This window comes from Plectropomus leopardus, chromosome 20 (genome assembly GCF_026936395.1).
Source record: "Plectropomus leopardus strain MGB_pleo_1.0 chromosome 20, ASM2693639v1, whole genome shotgun sequence".
Classification (NCBI taxonomy): Eukaryota; Metazoa; Chordata; class Actinopteri; order Perciformes; family Serranidae; genus Plectropomus; species Plectropomus leopardus.
Window position 1 is genome coordinate 21,829,068 of NC_142195.1, and position 18,758 is coordinate 21,847,825.

Consider the following 18,758-nt stretch of genomic DNA (forward strand, 5'->3'; position numbering starts at 1 on the left):
AGTTGAGTTTGTGTAGCACTGCAGCAGCTGGTTAATTATTACAGGACAGGTTGAGACAGCGTTGGGAAGGAGGGGCTGACTGACATCAGATATGACTCGCCTGTTTTTTTTTTTTTGTGTGTGTGTGTGTGTGTGTGTGTAGTGAGCATGTCTAGAAAGAAAGAGAGAGCAGCCCTGTTGTAAGCCAACTTTCAAAAGGTTACCTCATAAGAAATCTGTGTTTCGTGTATGTGTACACATACAAAGACTCTGACTCTAGTTTTAAGTTGCTCTAAAAACAGTTTACGGGAAATATGGAAATAGACATACAGTTAAAAAAATGGACAAAAGGCTGAACAGTTATGAAATCCTTGCCTTAAAGATGGCTGTCTGAAACTGGTAAGCCACCGGAAGCAGCACTGAAGAATAGACAATGTGCAGCTGGTAGGAGATGACAGCTGCAGGTAGAATAAAGAGAACAATAATCCAGGAGGGCTCTCTGAGGACAGACATCCAATACACATAGTAATTAGTTCAATCAAAGGCACCTCAGTCATGATGATTGTTAGGTGGAAAGCAAACACTAAATGATGCCAAACACGGACAGGTGATGCAAGCAATATTTCAGGTGAGGCTAGGCTAGTTGACTGACTCCCCTGTTCATTTGGAATAAATAAAGATTCAATACCATAGAGGGTGCTGCTTCAGACTAGTTTAATTCCCATTCATCTGTAAGGTGTGATTATAGGGGAGTCCTTCCTCCAGAACTATTTCTGGCATGAAGTACCTCAGGGATCAATGCTCAGACCTTTACTATTCTCCTTCTACATTTTACCTCTGTATCAAATATTACAAAGGCATCATATCAGTTTCATTTTTTTTCAGATCTTAAATTCAAATAACATCTTGCAATTGAGCATGTGTTTTACAGAAAAGACTGGTTATCTTAGAAATTTGAAGTTGTTATCATAGGTTAAGACTCAGTTTTCATCACACCTGTGAGTCATGCCTTCAAAAGCCCTTAAGCCTCACTGCAAAAATTCAAATTTGATGAAAATGCTTCATTTTGGTCGGCATGTAAACCCATCACATCCTCTGAATGATTCCAAAATGTATTTATGTATTATTATCATTATTATTTTATAATCTGCATTGCATGTCATTATTTTAATGATAATCCATCACTCATATGTGATTGACTCCCGACGATATTTCTGACTTGGTAACCCCATACAAGCATGAGTGCAGCCTGAGATCCTATGTCATAATTCCAAAGCTGTGCTGAAAACCAGAGGAGACTTGGCCCTTGCAGTCATGGCCCCTCAACTCTGGAACACCTTGCCAGATTTTTTTTAACTTTAAGTTGTTAAATTGCTCCTTTAAAAACACCAAAAAAATACATATTTTATTGAACTATACATCTGGTGAAGCAGGAGCTGTGTATGATCTAAAAGTAAAAGTTTTTTTTGGTGGTACTAAGAAAACCAGGGTCAAATGTGCCTTTTAATTGTAGCCATACCCAAAGTGTTTATGCCATCTCAACAGAAAACAGCTGGTAAGTTCAACTGTTCAAAGACAAGCAGTGTAATCCAATGCTCCATAATAAGACAAAATCCAGGATGACTGAATGCATGTAATGCAAACACGTAGGGCAGAAGACTGGTTGAGCTATTTACTCCATGCCAACAGTAGGATCCATGGTAATTCAGGGAGTACACAGGCAGTGTGCAATTTGTGAAACAAGTCTTTTTTTTTCCACTTTTAAGTCTCTCTGATTAATTTAATTCAGTGTACACGTTATTCAGTTCACTATTGTGATTATACAAGAGGAGCAGTTCATTTCTGTGTCAGCAGAGGGAGTCAGAGCATTAGAACAAAAGCTGTCCAGAATTATCCTGCTGAGTCAGTGGTCCCTGGCATAGAAGTAGTGTGATACTGTAATGTTTATTTTTTCTTTTGGTCTGGTATTGGTTTCTTGGATGTGTTTGAGATACGTCAGAGGTGTGTTGACCTTATTAGAAAAAATAAAATCATGTATCCTGCATGACAGCATCACCTAGTGGTGTGCAGTGTCACCAATAGAGAACTGCTAAAATGATGCACTGTAGCTGGTCTGCTTTGTACTTTATAGTACATATGTGTGTTTTTTTTTTTTTTTGTAATCTAAGACTTGAAGATAATATGAAATGAGAGGAAAAATATATGCGAAAAGAAACTAAATCTCCAATCTTTGTCACATGACATACTTTATGGCAGCCTTATGAAGGCTGTAGGTTTTGTTTTGCCAAGAGTTGGCATTCTCCAAAGTTCAAGATCCAGCCCCATTCTGTCGCACAAAATTACAGTCATATAACTACATTGTATGTACTTACATATACACATATAATTTCTGAATATTTGAAATGGTTTTGAACACTTATTTTCTGCAGCAACAATACTCTTGCACCTGATGCACTTTCTTACTCTCTTTTTAAAAAAAAAAAATTACTAAAGTAATTCTGCTGTTCTCTGCTACCAAACAAGAAAAGAAAAGCTGTCCTTATCATGTTCTAGTCTTGTAATGATTATTTTTCAATAAAAAACATTTACTATCTTTACTATATTAATTTGTCCCTGTGCTATTGGAAATAGTATTGAATCTCAATGTTTCTTCATGTATTTTATCAAAGTTAGAAATTCCATGAATGTGACAACACTAATTTACAACGCTTAAAACAACATATAAATTCTGCAGTGTTTCTTTTAAGAACAATGTGTAACTGTGCCTGCTGAGCAAGTACAATAGTTGACTCCATCCAAAGCAGAATGGATAAGGAGCAAATGAACTGAAATGCCATTCCTTTCCTAAAATAAAACAGGACATACAGGCTGGCAGGCAACAGGTGGACACAAAGGACTCTGTGTGTGTGTGTGTGTGTGTGTGTGTGTGTGTGTGTGTGTGTGTGTGTGTGTGTGTGTGCGTGTGTGTATTAGTGTGCATATGTGTTTGTGTGTCAACTTGTAACAGTAAATACATGTTAAATAGCAAGTTGGAATATGTATATTTGTTTGTAAAAATGAATATTGTTGCTAATGTTTTACAGTATGTGTTTGTTAATAATCTTTATATCTGCATATAAGACTGAACACTAATGATAAAATTAGATACAGTGTACTGTGATGGACTGTATCTGAACAGTATTCTGACACTGAAATTTATGAAAAAGGAAAGCTCTCTTATGTTCTAACATCTGGGTGATGATGTGACTATTCTCTACTGCTTTAATTTCAGATTTTTCCATTTGTGTCGTGCTCTATACAGTATATAGGTATTCTGTTTTGTACTGCAGTATGCGGTAACTTGGACTGAATATAAGCAGAATTGGACATAGGTGACAATAAAAGCATTGTACAGCATGCTAAAAAGTGGATTTGTAATGTATTATATAGTGCTCTCTATGTTTTGATTCCAATTTCAGTTGTATCCTAAATGTGACTTATTTAGACTGATGTGGCACTAGAAAGCCAAATGTTGAATACACTTTGTTGTGCAGTTCCACGAATAAACAGTACACTGACACTGTTGTTGATTACTGTGAATGAGGATAACTTTCCAGCACTGGTGCCTCAGAGCTTTGAGCAAAGCTACAAAACCTGAGCGACTGTACATGAGGACAGCTTGCAGCTGCCACTGTCCATCACAAACACACACACACACACACACAGTGACTGAGCTGGTCCTCATCAAGCACAGAGCTCATGGTTGTCCCTGGCCAAGACACACGCAGACGCACACGGTGAAGAAACGCACCAAGTGAGAACGTCTCCTTACCAGCCATGGGAATCTAACCAGAGGGTTTATTCTGTACGCTTTGTTAAGCTGGATCACTCAAGAACCAGGATGAAGGCTCTAGAAACCATTTCAGTCTTCAAGATCCTCTTTCTGCTAGTTCTGGTCACCTCAAGTTACGGAATACAGAGAGGTATGTGACGTTTCTATATGCTTGTACTCAGAGGGCTTTTAAAAGTGTCTTTTTTAGGAGAAGTTGTAAAAGTCTATCAAGCACATTCAGGAATTGTAGCTACACACAACTCTGTATACATTATTTATCAAATATAAGTTGTTTTGTGCTTAAGACACACTATTAATAATTATCACAAAATGTAAACCGAAAACACTAAAACAGAAGATGAAAAAAGGATAAGGTTAAATCATACAGGACTTCCATCTCAATATGTGTACACGTGTCAGTCAGTAGGTTAAAGATCATCACACGCAAGGTGAGGAAAAATTAGTATTGTTAAGGAGCATCCTTTATTCTGGTGTCTGTATTTTACCTTTAAATAGTTTTGCGATAGAGAATATAGGTGGAGTTTCCCAACACATGTTGTTCTGAGATCACCTGTTTTTCACCACATCCTGTGGCGGAAAGGAGAAGGTGTTTATAGGCCTACATAGTGTAAATGTGACTAAATCTATATCCTTCCTACACACTTCAACATATGCTCTCTGCAGGCTGTTATAAAGGTGGTTAGGAACCAATTCACCTCCACCACAGTTGTGCTGTGAGCCAATATGATCAGAACCTCAATCCATATTACATTAACTCGTGTATTTCCTGTATTTTTTTGAGCCAACAGCTTTGATAAACCTTCAATGATTTTAATTAATTATCATCTACTATGAAATATAAAAGTATTGGTAAAAAGAAAACAGGTCCAGAAATAATGACAAACGGGCATCTCATTGGCTGCAGACTTTTGACCGCAGCAAGTCCGGCTGTGTCCTCAGGACATACGAGATGGGTACCATATCAAATGTTGGCAGTGTTTTACAGTCACATGCACAGGCTTGCATTGACATACAATACATGTTTTATAAGTACAGATGTAGGGGTACATGTTGAAAATTGGCTCCGAAAAACAGGTGGTGTGGATGCTGTCACATTCTGCCAGGGAAGATATCAGAGCTGGGTTGGGGTGTCGAGGTGCAGGGCTGGGCTTGGCAAACATCGTGTGCTTTACATAATATGTTAGTGATTAAAAGACTGAAATCAATGTGGACGGCATCTGTCTTGTCGGTCCAAATCACTTGAGGCATCCTGTCAGCAATAACTTATGTGGGAGTGAGAAACATTATTTACCTTCCAGTAATTGGACCAAAACCCTTCACCAGACTTTCAAAAGCTACAGTTGATGTTCTGCTAATAAGAGAAAAAACAGATTGTCAGAGCCATTGAGATTTTTTTGGAAAATATACTACTTTTGTCATAGAAGGTGATATCCATCATCAAAGTGTTAATTTCTACACGCACAATATCTTCAGTGCACAAAAGAGCGTTTGCATCGTAAAGATTGTGAGTCTTTGACTGTCATTTAGCATGCAATGGACAGAAGTTTCTCTTAGAATCTCTCAGACCACTTGAATTACAATATGCTCAAAGGTTATTATGGGATTTTTGCCCAATGACGCCTGAATCAGACTGTCGACCCCAGCTTTAAGTGGTCAGAGGAAGTTTTGAGCTTCGGACACAGTAGTGCAAGCTGTTTCCCCTGCCTCACACTGAACATGTCCAGAGTCCAGCTCCTCACATATGAGATCAATGAAGTACCCTTTTTTTCATCTCACTATAACCTGTAATTTGCAAAAGGAACTTTTAAGACTTGTTAGTCTGAACTTAAATGAAGTGAACAAACGTGAACCAGTGTAAACATCTGTGAATAGATTGAGCAGAGTGTTACAAGCTGTGGCTGCAAATTAATATTTAGCAAGTGTTGTAAAACTGCACTATTGTATTCTCATTATTGTTAATATTGGCTCTTTGTTGTGGTTTTAGGCGTAGGTCTGTTGAGCAAAGCTGAGATGACACAAAATGATTTTCTTTTATGAGTTCTGTGGGGCTAAGCTGACTTTTATTAGCTGTGTTTGATTTCTTTTGAAATGAGCGTGAGCATCACCATTAAAATGTCCCCTAAAAGAATTATATCTGTCCTGAGGGCCTCCTCAAGTCGCAGTGTTCTTGGGAATAAGGCAGTTTTCCACTTTCAAGCTTTAAATTTATTAATGCACTGGTGACAGCATTAGACATCAGTACACCTCAGTTACTGCAGACAACATGTAATCATGTAAAATCAACATGTTGACATATTTTATAATTACCCACATAATCTGTTGACTATACATAGAGAGCAGAAAATATGTTGTAGCAGAATGACTCAAGACCATTTGTGCATGTAAACATGGCGTGCTAGGTTAAAAGGGTATCCGTGTGAGAAGAACCACTACAATGGATGACTCCCCCGCAGACATCTGATACCCTGACATGCCACAAGAACAATACTATTTTTGTGTTTGTTCTTGTTTGACTACAATGAAGGACTCGACTAAAAAAAACAGCATGTTTCTGGTCTGCATGACAGAATCAAGGAGAATGCTGCTTACAATTTTGATTAAAGCATGGAAAAAAGCTAGAGGATAAACTGCAAATCAAAGTAAACACCAAAAGAACCAAAGGATGTTATAAGTTATAATCTGTACAGAAGGTCCCTATTAAGATGAAGAAAAGATTGACAGTGAATACTGTAATAAATAAAACAGAAAACATGCTATTACGATTGAGTGAGGAAGATTTATTCATGGCCACTGCAGAGGAAGGCATCAACAAATAAAGAAATACGTAAATGGCACGTTGTAGATCAGTGGTTCTCAAACAGGGATTCAAGGGAGTTCCAGGGGGTCCAGAGAAAAATGGGGAGTATTTTATTGTCACTATTAAATTCACTAAGACATTAGCATTATGTGAGTAAGAGTAATAGGACTAACTATTCTGATCACAGGATTTACCTTCCCCAAGGTGATCTCCACAACTGTAGTTGACAACTATAGAATTCATGAACAGGTCGATTTTCACTGACCTCAAACAAATTCAACATATATGACAGTTCTAATGACCAGAGTTTTAAACATGTCTTTAAACTTATGGAATGGTCACTTACGCTATAAGTCTTTGTGATAGGGGTTAGGCAACAAAATGAGCTTGTTAGGTTTAGAAAACATATGATTTGGCTCTAAATAAGTACTTGTGTTGCTAGCGTACTGTCATGTATGTCATAAAACAGCCATATGTCACTTACATTGTATTCCACACATTTTAGCATACTATGTCACATTGTTATTAAAAGAAGTCAGCATTTACTTTGGGTCACAAACACAAACACAACACAAACGTCTCCTTGGTAAAAGTCCTGTTCTTGTTTGGCCTATCCATCAACGCTTCTGCCCAACATATACAGTCTTCATCCATCTTTAAACAGCATTACACAGACTTTGTCTGGTTTTATACTACCTTGTGTCATTTCTTTCTCTGTAGTAGTAATTATTACTAAGGCCACTAAAGGGTGCTGCCTTACAATAAACTTAAGTATCAGTTGTATTAAGCTATTTGCATATGTCACCTACACGGTAGTATTCTTTTCGGTGAAAGCAACCTGATAATATGTCCGCGTTTTGCAAAGACATTCATGTGGAAAAACAAACAAGTTCAGCAAACTCGCAACAGTTTTAAGCTCAGCATTGTATTTCTATGTACTAATGGACACACACAAACAGTAAAATTAAAGAAAGCGAGTGATAATAAAAGGCAGTTGGTTTGAATCAAGTAGTCTTTTGCAGTCCTTTCAGTAGAGGCCAGATGTGACCACTGTAATTGGCCTCCTCTGAAGGCCTCACCAGCACTCTATCACTTCTGGTGTCCAAACAGCATTTCATAACAAGAACCTCTCACAAGGTCAAATCCGGTGAGGCTCTCCATTTGCTCTAAATAATGAGTCATGTGGCTAAACATGAGCCACAGTGAAACCTTCACCCTTCAGATGTTGTCCATCTATGGAGACATAATATTGGCAACAGCAAAAATAACATCGAAAAAAACAACACATTTTGCAATAAACCCAATCACAAACCAGGCCAACCCAATCTTAGTTTAGCATATTACAATGCTATTTTGCAAATTAGCACTATAGGACAACTGAGGCTGATGGGAATGTCATTGTAGTTTTGCTGTTATTGCTGCTGGATGAAAATTCAGGGGATCACCAAAGTTATTAAAATTCATTCTTAGTAGGACATGAATGGAAACCCATCCAGTAGTCTTTGAGACATCCACAAATATGAACCTTTGGCTGGCACTAGGAAAATTTAGAGGATCATTTAGGATTCATCTGCAGGGAACCATGCATCTCTGCCAATTTTCAAAGCAATCCATCAGTTGTTCTCAAGATGTGTCAACAAAAGCCAAAAATGTCAACCTCCTGGTGGCGCTTAAGTCAAGGAATCACCAAAGTTATTGGGAATCATCCCGACGGACCATGTATATCTGCATAAAATGTCAATGCAAAACATCTTGTAGTTGTTGAGACATTTAACAAAGGAAACTTACAAACGTGAACCTTATGGTGATGCTAGAGGAAATGTCAGGAGTTTACCAAAGTTACTGAGGTTAACCCTCTGGGAACCATGCATATCTACCAAATGTCACAGCAATATGTGCAGTAATTCTTAAGACATTTCAGGAAAAGCCAAAACTTTCAACCTGCTAATGTCACTAAAGTCAAGGGATCACCATCATCATTGTGATTCATTGTCTGGGGATCACAAATATATAAAGTTTCATTGCAATCCATCCAACTGTGTTGAGATATTTTAGTTAAGTGGTAGACCACCTGACCAACAAACCATGTGTGTCATTCATATAGATATGCTACTTGCATGGCTAAAATTGAGATTTTAGACTGCATACATGAAATAATGTAATAAAGCAGGTACCAGTGAGATATTTCACCTTACTCTGACCTTGGCAAAAATTGCATCCCAGCATTTAAAAGCCCTTGCGTCAAGGGTTCAGTTTGATTTTCAGTAGCTTTCTGTCCATCACCGGTCCATGAATCAAACAGCAGCAGTGACCTGAGGTTGGAGGTGGGGATGTGGGCTGTTTTTTCCAGCTGTGTTGTTGTTTAAATCTTAATTTCAGAAAAGAGAAAACATGCACAACATCCTGTAAGCCTCATCCATGTCTATAATTTCCTTTATTTTTCTTCTTCACTTTCTTTGTCATTCCTTCTTCCCTCTCTGATCTTTCCATCTCTTCTCTCTTCTGTTTTCTATTTTCTCTCTTCCGCTCTTTAGTTCATACAAAGTTTAAAGCAATGCTGATGTCTCTAATCTGAATCCACATAAACAGCTGCTGCCTACCCCTTCGCTACTACAATCTTCTTCCATCCCCTTTCCCTTTGAACATGTCTTTTCTTTGTTTTTATTCCCCCTCTCATTTTCTCCCCTTCAATATATTCACCCAGAGTAAAAAATAAATACATGTCAGACCATTTAATTATTTATGTCCACTTGTCGGAAAATAACCTTTTTACCACAACCCCCTTTTGTGATTGAAGCAAACTGTATGGATGAGATAAATATTGATTTTCACCTGGTTTATATCACAGAAAAAAACAACTGGTTCTAATAACTTGCAGTGTACACACAACTGGTAATTTACCCATTTTCCTTTTAACGCAGACCATCTGTGGCAACGGGATAGTAGGGGACAGTGTGCACACTGGGAATGGAGCCTATCCTTGCACCTTAAATTAAAGTATTGTCCTTGTTTCAACTTCTACTTGAATACAAAAATAAAGCTATAACAAACTTAAAAACTTCAGAGTTCAACTAGTTAAGTCATTCATTTTCTGTCACTCTTCCATATAATTCTCTTTTTTTTTCTTCTAGCTTTGAATAAAGTTGGAAATTCCCAAATGCTTCATATATAATTTCAACAGTAAACAGACTTTTCATCCCCTGAAGGTCACCCCCCTGCTGCTCTACTTAGGTCAAAGCTGTAAGAAAACCTCCGATGTGGTTCCATTAGTCAACAGTCATTGCTGGAAACTGAGTGACTGAAACAGATGATTCAATCTACAATAAAAGCACCCAAAATGTCAAGTAATTTGGATGAAAAGATGCAGCTGTGATCTAGCTCAATGACACATTCAGCTATGTCCTCTGTAGTTTACAGAAAATAAAAGCATCCACTATCAATGATCTGTACGGGTTTTAACATAAAATGTGATGAATTTCTTGCTTTGTAACAAAAGTCTTTTTCTTTGCTTTTCTTTTTATCTTCACCGCCTAGCGCCTCGTATCATCACCTTATTAGAGACGGTGGACATACTACTCGATCACAATGCGACCTTCATCTGTGAAGTGGAGTCCCGTCCCCCCGCTGACATCACTTGGACCAAGAATAATCACCCAATAATGTAAGTTTACACCTAAATATCCAACAACTTTAGCATTCAGTGACTAATCTTTTAGACAAAAAATCTAATCATCTGTGAAATTTTATCTTTATTTTGGCTGCCTGTTTGATGCAAAATGCACTTTCCCATTTAGATATGTCGCATAACAATTCCAAAACTTAAAGTCTTTTTTAGTCCAGTGTCATCATGTGATGTATCCAAAGTTATACACTGTTTGGCCACCACTGAAATTGGCTTCTAAGCCTGGCGCACTTCCTGTTAAATAATGAAGCTAATTGGATAAAATGCATGTAATATTAGCTGCTCATTTTTGACCATCGATCACACTGCAAACATTTGCAAAAATATGAAATATAAATAATGCCAATTACAAACATATTTACTCACATATTCAAACATTTGATAGGGGCGGCTTTGGCTCAGGAAGAAGAGTGATCATTTACCAGTTGGTGTGTGCAATGAATAATTATCTGCTGAGCAGGTGGCACCTTATATAGCGTGTGAATTGGAGAATGGTGCTGCATTGAGTGGTCACTTAGAAAAGTGCTGTATAAATGTGGTCCATTTACTACGTATATTTCCTTTTCCTTGTCTGACCAGGTACTATGACCCTCGGTACATAACCAGGGAGAAGGGACAGATGCTGACCATCCCTCATGTGAGAGAGTCGGACAATGGAGAGTACTGCTGCCTTGCAAGTAACGGCATTGGAGAGGCAGCCAAGAGCTGTGGAGCTCTGCAGTTAAAGATGAGTATGTTGACTTTTATTTCTCAAGATTGTATGGCTCAAGGATCAATCTTGATCTTGAGTCCCTATTTTTTTAAAGTATATGCAGATTATAAATCTCTTTTATGAAAAACACACTTACAATATCATTGAAACAAATGGCTAAACCATCTTGTCACTCTCTCCGACAGAGCCACAGATCAAACGCCATCCAACCAATGTGACCCTTTTGGTAGAATCCAAAGCAGTGTTGCCTTGTGTTACGCTCGGCAACCCCAAACCGGATGTTACCTGGCTCAAAGACGATGAACTTATCAGGGTAAAATATGCACTATCCATTGTTTTAAGTACAACAAGTACAACAACAACAACAACAACAACAACAACAGGACATTTATGGAATTTTTCCAGCTACATGAAATGTTTCACTGATTATAAGCAGTTAGTTACAAAATCACTGGCTAAGGGTACAGACTACAAAGTTATCCAGACTGTAGATTAATATTAACAAAAGAAACAAAATGCCTTCTTATTTGGCTTGGTCTTGGGTGTCTTGTAAAATTTGGGAAACCAAAAACAAGGAGGATAAAAGAATTGTCCAATTTCTCGTAGATCAGCGACCGTGTAACCATTCTTGACTATGGTGCACTGAAGATCCACAACATACAGAAGGAGGATGCAGGACAGTATCGCTGTGTGGCCAGGAATAGCTTTGGTTTGGCCTTTTCGAAGCCTGTCACCATAGAGGTACAGGGTATGTATTTTAAAGTGGTTTCACTTTCTATGCTTAGTACAGTGTGTACATACGTACTTCAGTCCAAACCAGTGTCACATAATTGTTTGGTTGCAGTATGTGTGTGTGAGTTTATGTCTGCGCTGTGTGTTCAGCTCCAGCACGAATCTTGCGAGTTCCTAAGGAGAAGAGAGTAGCGTATGGCAGCCAGATTTCCCTGGAGTGTAACGCCACAGGAAATCCGATCCCCACCATCACCTGGCTGGAAAATGGGAATACTGTGAGTGTTCAGCTTTAGCGTTTTTGTGTGTGCAGAAGCAGATGTTTATTGGTTTCTAAATAGTCCTTTGCTCTTTCTTTGTATTTTTCTGTTGAAATCTTTGTATCTTTATGAATGTATTTCTGTTCTGTCTAAACCAACAAGACACTGAAGCTCTCCATTGAATTTTTACCATGAAATACAAGGCAATTACATTGTTTAGGTAGTAGCTACACCCAAATGCTTGTGATCTCACCAGGAGTATTGTTGTCTCCTTCACAGTGAGTTAAGTTTGGCTCAAATGTTCCTCAGCCTAGCCAGCGTCAGAGAAATTCCATCACGTAGCTGACATTGTGACACATTGTCAACTGCAGAGCCTGACATAATGGGAAAGCTGTGACAATAACCGGGAAAGCCAACATGCATTGCAGTCTAATATAATACTCACATTAAGTTTTATTTATGAAAGCTTCATCTTCACATACTGCGGTGTAGATCTGGAACCTACACAGTAACATTGTCTGGTGGCAATCAGCTGCTGAGCAAACTGGTAGATCTGAATAACAGACACAGGGTTTAAGACAATAATTTACTGCATAAATAAACTGACCTACAGTACATTTTTAAAATCCATGACTTTTTTTTAGTACAAATTCTTCATTGGGTTTCTTGCTTGGCATACAGACATACAGATCTGTACTGCTGATGCAGATGCTAAGTCTATAGTGTCCCATTAATTTTGGTCTATAGAAGCAACATACTCTGCTCAGAAGTGATTTAAAGCTTAATGATGATTTTTTGAGACACCTGTCACTGTATGTGTGACTGTGCATGACAACAGTGGTATGCTGTCTATTTGTTGTCCATGTAACTTGATAAAAAAAAAGAAAAAAAAAAGATTAAAATCATAACACAGGAGTTAATTTGCAAGGGCAAATAGGAAGAACAGGACACGAGCGACGCTAATCCACACACACACGTACAGTATACTGAAATGCAGACACACAAGAAATCACACAGTTATCCCCCGTCTCCCTGCCTGTCTTTCTCTTTCTCTCTCCTCCACACACAGACACAGTTAAAGACTGGCTGTGGGATCAGTGATATAAACAGCAAAGGAATTCTCATTATAGTGACAGAGGATTGAAGAGATTGCTTTCCATTTAGCCAACAATTCACGGTGTTATCAGTTATTAATTGGGATGCCTTTTTAAAGGAGCAAGCAATGTTCTCGGGGTGTCGAATGTTTTGTGTTAACTGTAGACTTGTGTGAGAATCTGGCTCGATGGTCTAACAGCCCAGCCATGTAAGGTGGTTTCCTTGGAATATATAGCCTCTACAGAGGGCTGGTGTTTATTGAGATCATAAAAAGAAGGAAAACTGTGGGAAATGAAACAGTACCTGAAGATAAATATTTTGATAATGCAGGAAAACAGACACAGATTTTGTGACAGGGAGAGTCAAGTGTCTAAATATTATAAGGTATGCTAAGTCTAAAAATCTATTAATAATAATAATAATAATAATAATAATACAAATGTTCAAATTAATAATAAGGTAATAGTAATAATTATAAGAAGAAAAAAAAGGGCTATCCCATAACACTGGACCACAGCAAAACATGGAAGCCATTATGATGGTTTTGTTTCAATCCCCCTAGCATTTGTAGCCACATGCAATGCTTTTAGAGACAACAGGAGAAGTCACTATTAATGACTTGTGGCAAGTACAAACATTTTTTTTCTTATACTGCAATAATGTAATTTAAGTAAAACACCAGGAGAGTGAGTTCTCCACTTCCTGTAGGCAATAAAGAGTATTAAAGAAACAATGCTCTATTTAGATTTTAGTGGCTGCACTGAAATTAAAATCTTGTAAATTTTGTCATGCACTTGCTCCTCTTTTTTTCTTTTAAGAGGGCTGTTTTTTTTATGCATAGTAGTCTCACTTTTCCACTCCACCCCTACAAACCTCTGTGATCCTCATAAAAAGTACCCAATTTTAAAGGCTTGAAAAAATCACAAATATGGACTTACATACTTGGCCACCTTAAAAATGTTACATTTAAATGACATTTTTTAAGCATGCCATTGCGGGCAGACATACACCACATAATGTCTGGGTTTTAACAGTCTTAGGTGCTAGCTACAATGTGATTACAGGCCCATAATGCTTGTAAATAATATGTGTGTGTGTGTGTGTGTGTGTGTGTGTGTGTGTGTGTGTGTGTGTGTGCTGATTAAAATGACTGTGTGAGTTGCTTTTCTGGCAGCTTGTTGAGGTTATTAATTTCAGCCTGGCTGCTGGATCGTGCTCGTCCTAAAAACAGGCGGTGTCAGACACAGCTTCAAATATAGACACCTCGCACATCAGCACCTCAAACCACCCCCACACACACTCCACAGAGTCCCACATGTATATATATAAATGATATATCTGAGTGTTGTGCAGCAATGCAAAAACTAAAAACAACAAAGACATTTTATCTGGTTACATCTGCCCAGTGTGAATACCAGGGAATTCTTAAATCTTTTAAATGATCACAAGTCGTTATATTAATGCCAGTCAAATAGTGTTCGACTCAGCACCCACGACACTGCAGTATAATCAGTTAATGAACACATTACACATACAATCTAAAGACTTTTTTAAAATATAATTCATGATGGATTTTTTCGGTCAAATTTTCCCACCTTCATGATATGTTTACAACTCAATTTGTGTTACTGCCATCATCTGGTAAGTAATGGGATCAAAAGGCCTGCTACACCGTTTGATCTCATAAGATTTAAACCTCTGTGATCTGGATATAACCAAACTCATAATCATCCTGGGACAGAAATGATACCTGCTAACATAGGGCAACGGTCATTTCTTAGCTTTCATTATGAAATCTTTGACCAACAAAATTCTCACCTAATTATTTGAAACTCATCAAAGATGTCCTGCAGATTGGCTTCAGTTACAGGTTAAAAAGAAAAAAAAGAGCTTGGAAAGTTTCAGATATGCTGCCATACCTCAATGGAATCATTTGTAACATTTAAAAGCTTCATACTTTATAGTACTAAAGAGAGGCCCAATTATGATGTTTTAGGGCATATAGCTGTAGTGAAGTCTGTTTTTAAAGTTGAACTAATCAGTATTAGTGTATTGGAGCATTTAGCAGCTAAAGAGCTAAATATTTCCATTGAGAGTTGGCGGAAACCACCTATTTAATGTCTACTGTTGCTCTGTGCAGATGTTTAAATATGCAAAAGTTTTGCATCACAGCAGTATAAGATAATATAATATGACAATGTTGTGTTTTCAGGTTGTTGTGCTGCTCTCAAGTGAACAAAAAACAATTAATAACTATTTTTGATGAGAGGAGGCATGTAACATGCTTAAAGACAATACAGTTATGGTGAATATTTTAAGTGTAATTTGTCCTTTTATATGAAATTATTTCTGCTGTCTTTTGCTTTGCTGTTCATGTTTTTTTTTCTTGTTTTCTAGATCACAGGCGCATCAGTCGAAGAGACTTTGACAGGAGAGGTGATCCTGTCCGTTCTTAAAGTGACGGTGAATAAGCCAGCTCTGTATACATGTCTGGCCTCCAACAAGCACAGCGCTGGAGCCAATACTGTCAAGGCAACAGCTAAAGTCACTGTCGCAGGTAGTGAACCCCCTTTTTTTTTATCTCCATTTGATACAGTTTTTTCCAATCATTTTGAAGTTAGCAAGCCAAATACCATACATACTTGTAGCTCTTATATCTGTGTGTGTAAGGGGGTTGTCACTGCTTTGTCTTGAATTACAGTATGTGACCTGCCAGTTTTATTGGTTGTGTTTTGTGTGGCTTCAGCTGTTGGTTGTTCCCCCACATTTGGTTCCTACCTCAGCCCACAGTCACCTAAAACAAACACACACATGCCGTCCTCCCTGACCACACACACTGTTCCTCCACCTGGCTATCCCTCAGTCTGCTCAAAGTTAACCATGAGTTGGTAAAAGAAGCACCATGGTTGGTTTTCTCTTCATACTGAGACTGATTTTTGTCTTTTTCCCTCCTCTCTTCTCCCCTTTTCTCCTGCTTATGTTTCTTCAACCAACAAATTCTGGATATTGTCACTTCCCCATAGAGTGGAGGTAAGAGACATGGGCCTTATATATGTTAAATTTCTTTACCTTTTGTATCATGTTTTCCCTCCATGTTTCTCCTCTCTTCATTGCATGGCAATTTGTGACTGCATGTGCACATGTACAGTTAGCACACACCACACACACACAAACACACAGACACACACACTTGCAAACAGCACAGTACAGGTTTGTGTGTGTTTCAGCTCGGTTGAACCACCTTGAATCATAAAAATGACACAGCACATTGTTGGTCACTAAATTCTATGTGGACACCATCTGTGTTTTCACTGTGTTTGAAGAAACTAAGTGCCGTTGCTTCCTTTGGTTCTGCCGTAGACAATATGCATTTCAACTCTTGCAATAAACCTTCAGTGCCAAGAGGGAGCCAGTCTGTAAGTCACTCATATGGTGTGAGCTGAATTTGAACTTTGCTGTACCCCAGTTACCACATCTGGACTATGTAACTGCAGAGAGAGCAAGATAGATAAAGAGAAAGGTAAGAGGAACGAAAGGTAGTTGTTGGCTTTGGGAATGGCCTGATGAGAATTTCTGATGCAAGAATGAAGAAGGAGATAGTGGATTGCAGGTCAACGATAAAGCCTAAATGGTTAGATTTTACATGTTTGTCAACTTATGAGAACATCTGGAGCATATATATATATAACACAGAAACTGGGAGTCAAAGAGAGAAAGTAAAAAGACATTATGATGGGGTTGATAGATTTACAGATCAACTTTAAGTTTGATGGTTTGACTCTGCTGAAGCATCAAGTTTCCCATGAGGTGACATCTGGAGTTTGTAAGTGGTGCGGTACACCGACTGTCAGACAGACAAGCAGGCAGAGAGAGCCTGGATGTGAGGCAGACAGAGACATGTGGATCCACGCTGGAGGATGAACAGACTTAAGTCCAACAGGCAGAACAGGATGCAGTTTCATATGGACTTTCTACAGCCTTTTCTGAGAGCACATCTGGATGATTTTAAAGAAGATATTTCACATGTAGATCATTTATTTTTTTTTCTTTTCTTTTTGTTAAGTGCACACACCTCCACAGAAGTTAACTGTCAGTTAGCTAACAAAGATCCTGCCGATAACGATTAAGATTTAGTATTGGATATGATGGATAAAATATACGAAGGGAAAGATGAAGGGATTGCAGGAAGTGGGATGAAGGAATGAGGGTTGAGGTATGAAGGTAAAGGGTAGAAGGGATGAAGGGATAAAGGGCGAGGGATTAATGGATTAGGGATGAAATCTGGGTCATGGACGAGCGTCATGATGGACGTGTCAGATGAAGGTGTGAACACAGGTTAACACAGGTGTCCAAGCTCATATGTACAATATCAAGTTTCAGACAAGCAGAAACAAAAGCAATACTTACTCCCAGATTATACTTTTTCACTCCAGTTACAGTCGATATCAATGACTTAATTTTTACTATGCCATACTCTCTAGAGTAATTATGGTTTAGCTGAGGGGTCTTTCATGTTTTGGAGGACTATTTAGGAGTTAGAGAACATTGGTGAAATGAGCACAAAGTGGTGTACAGAAAAACAAGCTGGTATAAAAAAATTAATGAAAGATAAATGCACATTTTGGATTCTTTTGGGTGAGGCAATCAAATCGTATACTTGTGTGTACATGGATGTTTATGTATGTGTTCTACCCACAGACTCTACAAGGGCATCGCTGGCTACTGCAGTGCGTATCGTGGAGACGTGTGCCGCACCATCCTGCGAGATGACTTGCTGGTTTTCTTTAACTCGTCCCTATCGGATCCCGAGGACATGCAGGAATACCTGGTTCAGAGCTGGTGGACAGAGCTGGAAGGACTCAGTATGCAGTGCAGTCCTGCGGTGCGCTCACTGCTCTGCCACTCCTCCTTCCCTGACTGCAACCCATCAGGGTTAGGACCGGCACCTAAACCTGTCTGCAGGTAGCGTATGCAGCTCTTTGCTTCCATTGTGCTCTTTGATAGAACCGTATACGAATCACCTAAGTTACAAATTAACTTATGTTAATTTGATGGCACATCATCATCTCTTTTTTTTTACCCCTTTACCAAACAGAGAACACTGCCTGGCAGTGAAAGAGTTGTACTGCCATAAGGAGTGGTTGGTATTAGAAGGCAGCAGTTCAGTCCAGCCTGGTGTCTTCAGCTCTGTCACTGGGTCCAACACTCACAGTTCACTGCTGCCCAACTGTCAGGCCTTACCGAGCCTTCGCACAGACCCCGATGCTTGTACCCATGTCCCTTTTGTAGGTAAGATATCACGTCGTGAGACAACTTTGAGTAGTATTTCAAAAAAAAGAAGCACATTATCTAAAATGTGAAGAATTACATGGACTCACTTGAGGAGTTAACTGAAACACGGTTTATTTGAAAAATAATAAGTATATATTTGAATTGTTTTGGCTAAATATTCAGCACTGAAGAAACTGCTTGAGCAATCGAGCAGAAAAGCAGAAAGGAAATGCAGCATTACGTAAAAGAAAAGCAACTTACAGCCAAATAAAGCTCGGCCTGCTAAACTGCAGGTCACTGATACTGATGAGGTCATTAAGAGGGCCTGACTTGCTGAGCCAAAATATACAGCTGCAGGCTTGTGTGTGTGTGTGGTGTTGCTTTAAAGGATGTAGGTGTAG

General features: G+C 38.6%; 1 protein-coding gene across 1 annotated transcript in view; it reads left to right on the plus strand.

Annotated features, from left to right (window-relative positions):
* Positions 1–3,706: 3,706 nt before the first annotated feature.
* The window catches only part of musk (muscle, skeletal, receptor tyrosine kinase), a 32,283-nt gene continuing 17,231 nt past the window's right edge, over positions 3,707–18,758 (plus strand). Inside the window, exons 1-10 of the mRNA XM_042509459.2 lie at positions 3,707–3,941; positions 10,143–10,269; positions 10,870–11,021; positions 11,188–11,315; positions 11,609–11,750; positions 11,885–12,009; positions 15,484–15,643; positions 16,110–16,116; positions 17,785–18,048; positions 18,182–18,375. Coding sequence (XP_042365393.1) covers positions 3,860–3,941; positions 10,143–10,269; positions 10,870–11,021; positions 11,188–11,315; positions 11,609–11,750; positions 11,885–12,009; positions 15,484–15,643; positions 16,110–16,116; positions 17,785–18,048; positions 18,182–18,375 — 1,381 coding nt within the window. The 5' untranslated portion in view covers positions 3,707–3,859. The remainder of the gene's footprint in view (positions 3,942–10,142; positions 10,270–10,869; positions 11,022–11,187; positions 11,316–11,608; positions 11,751–11,884; positions 12,010–15,483; positions 15,644–16,109; positions 16,117–17,784; positions 18,049–18,181; positions 18,376–18,758) is intronic.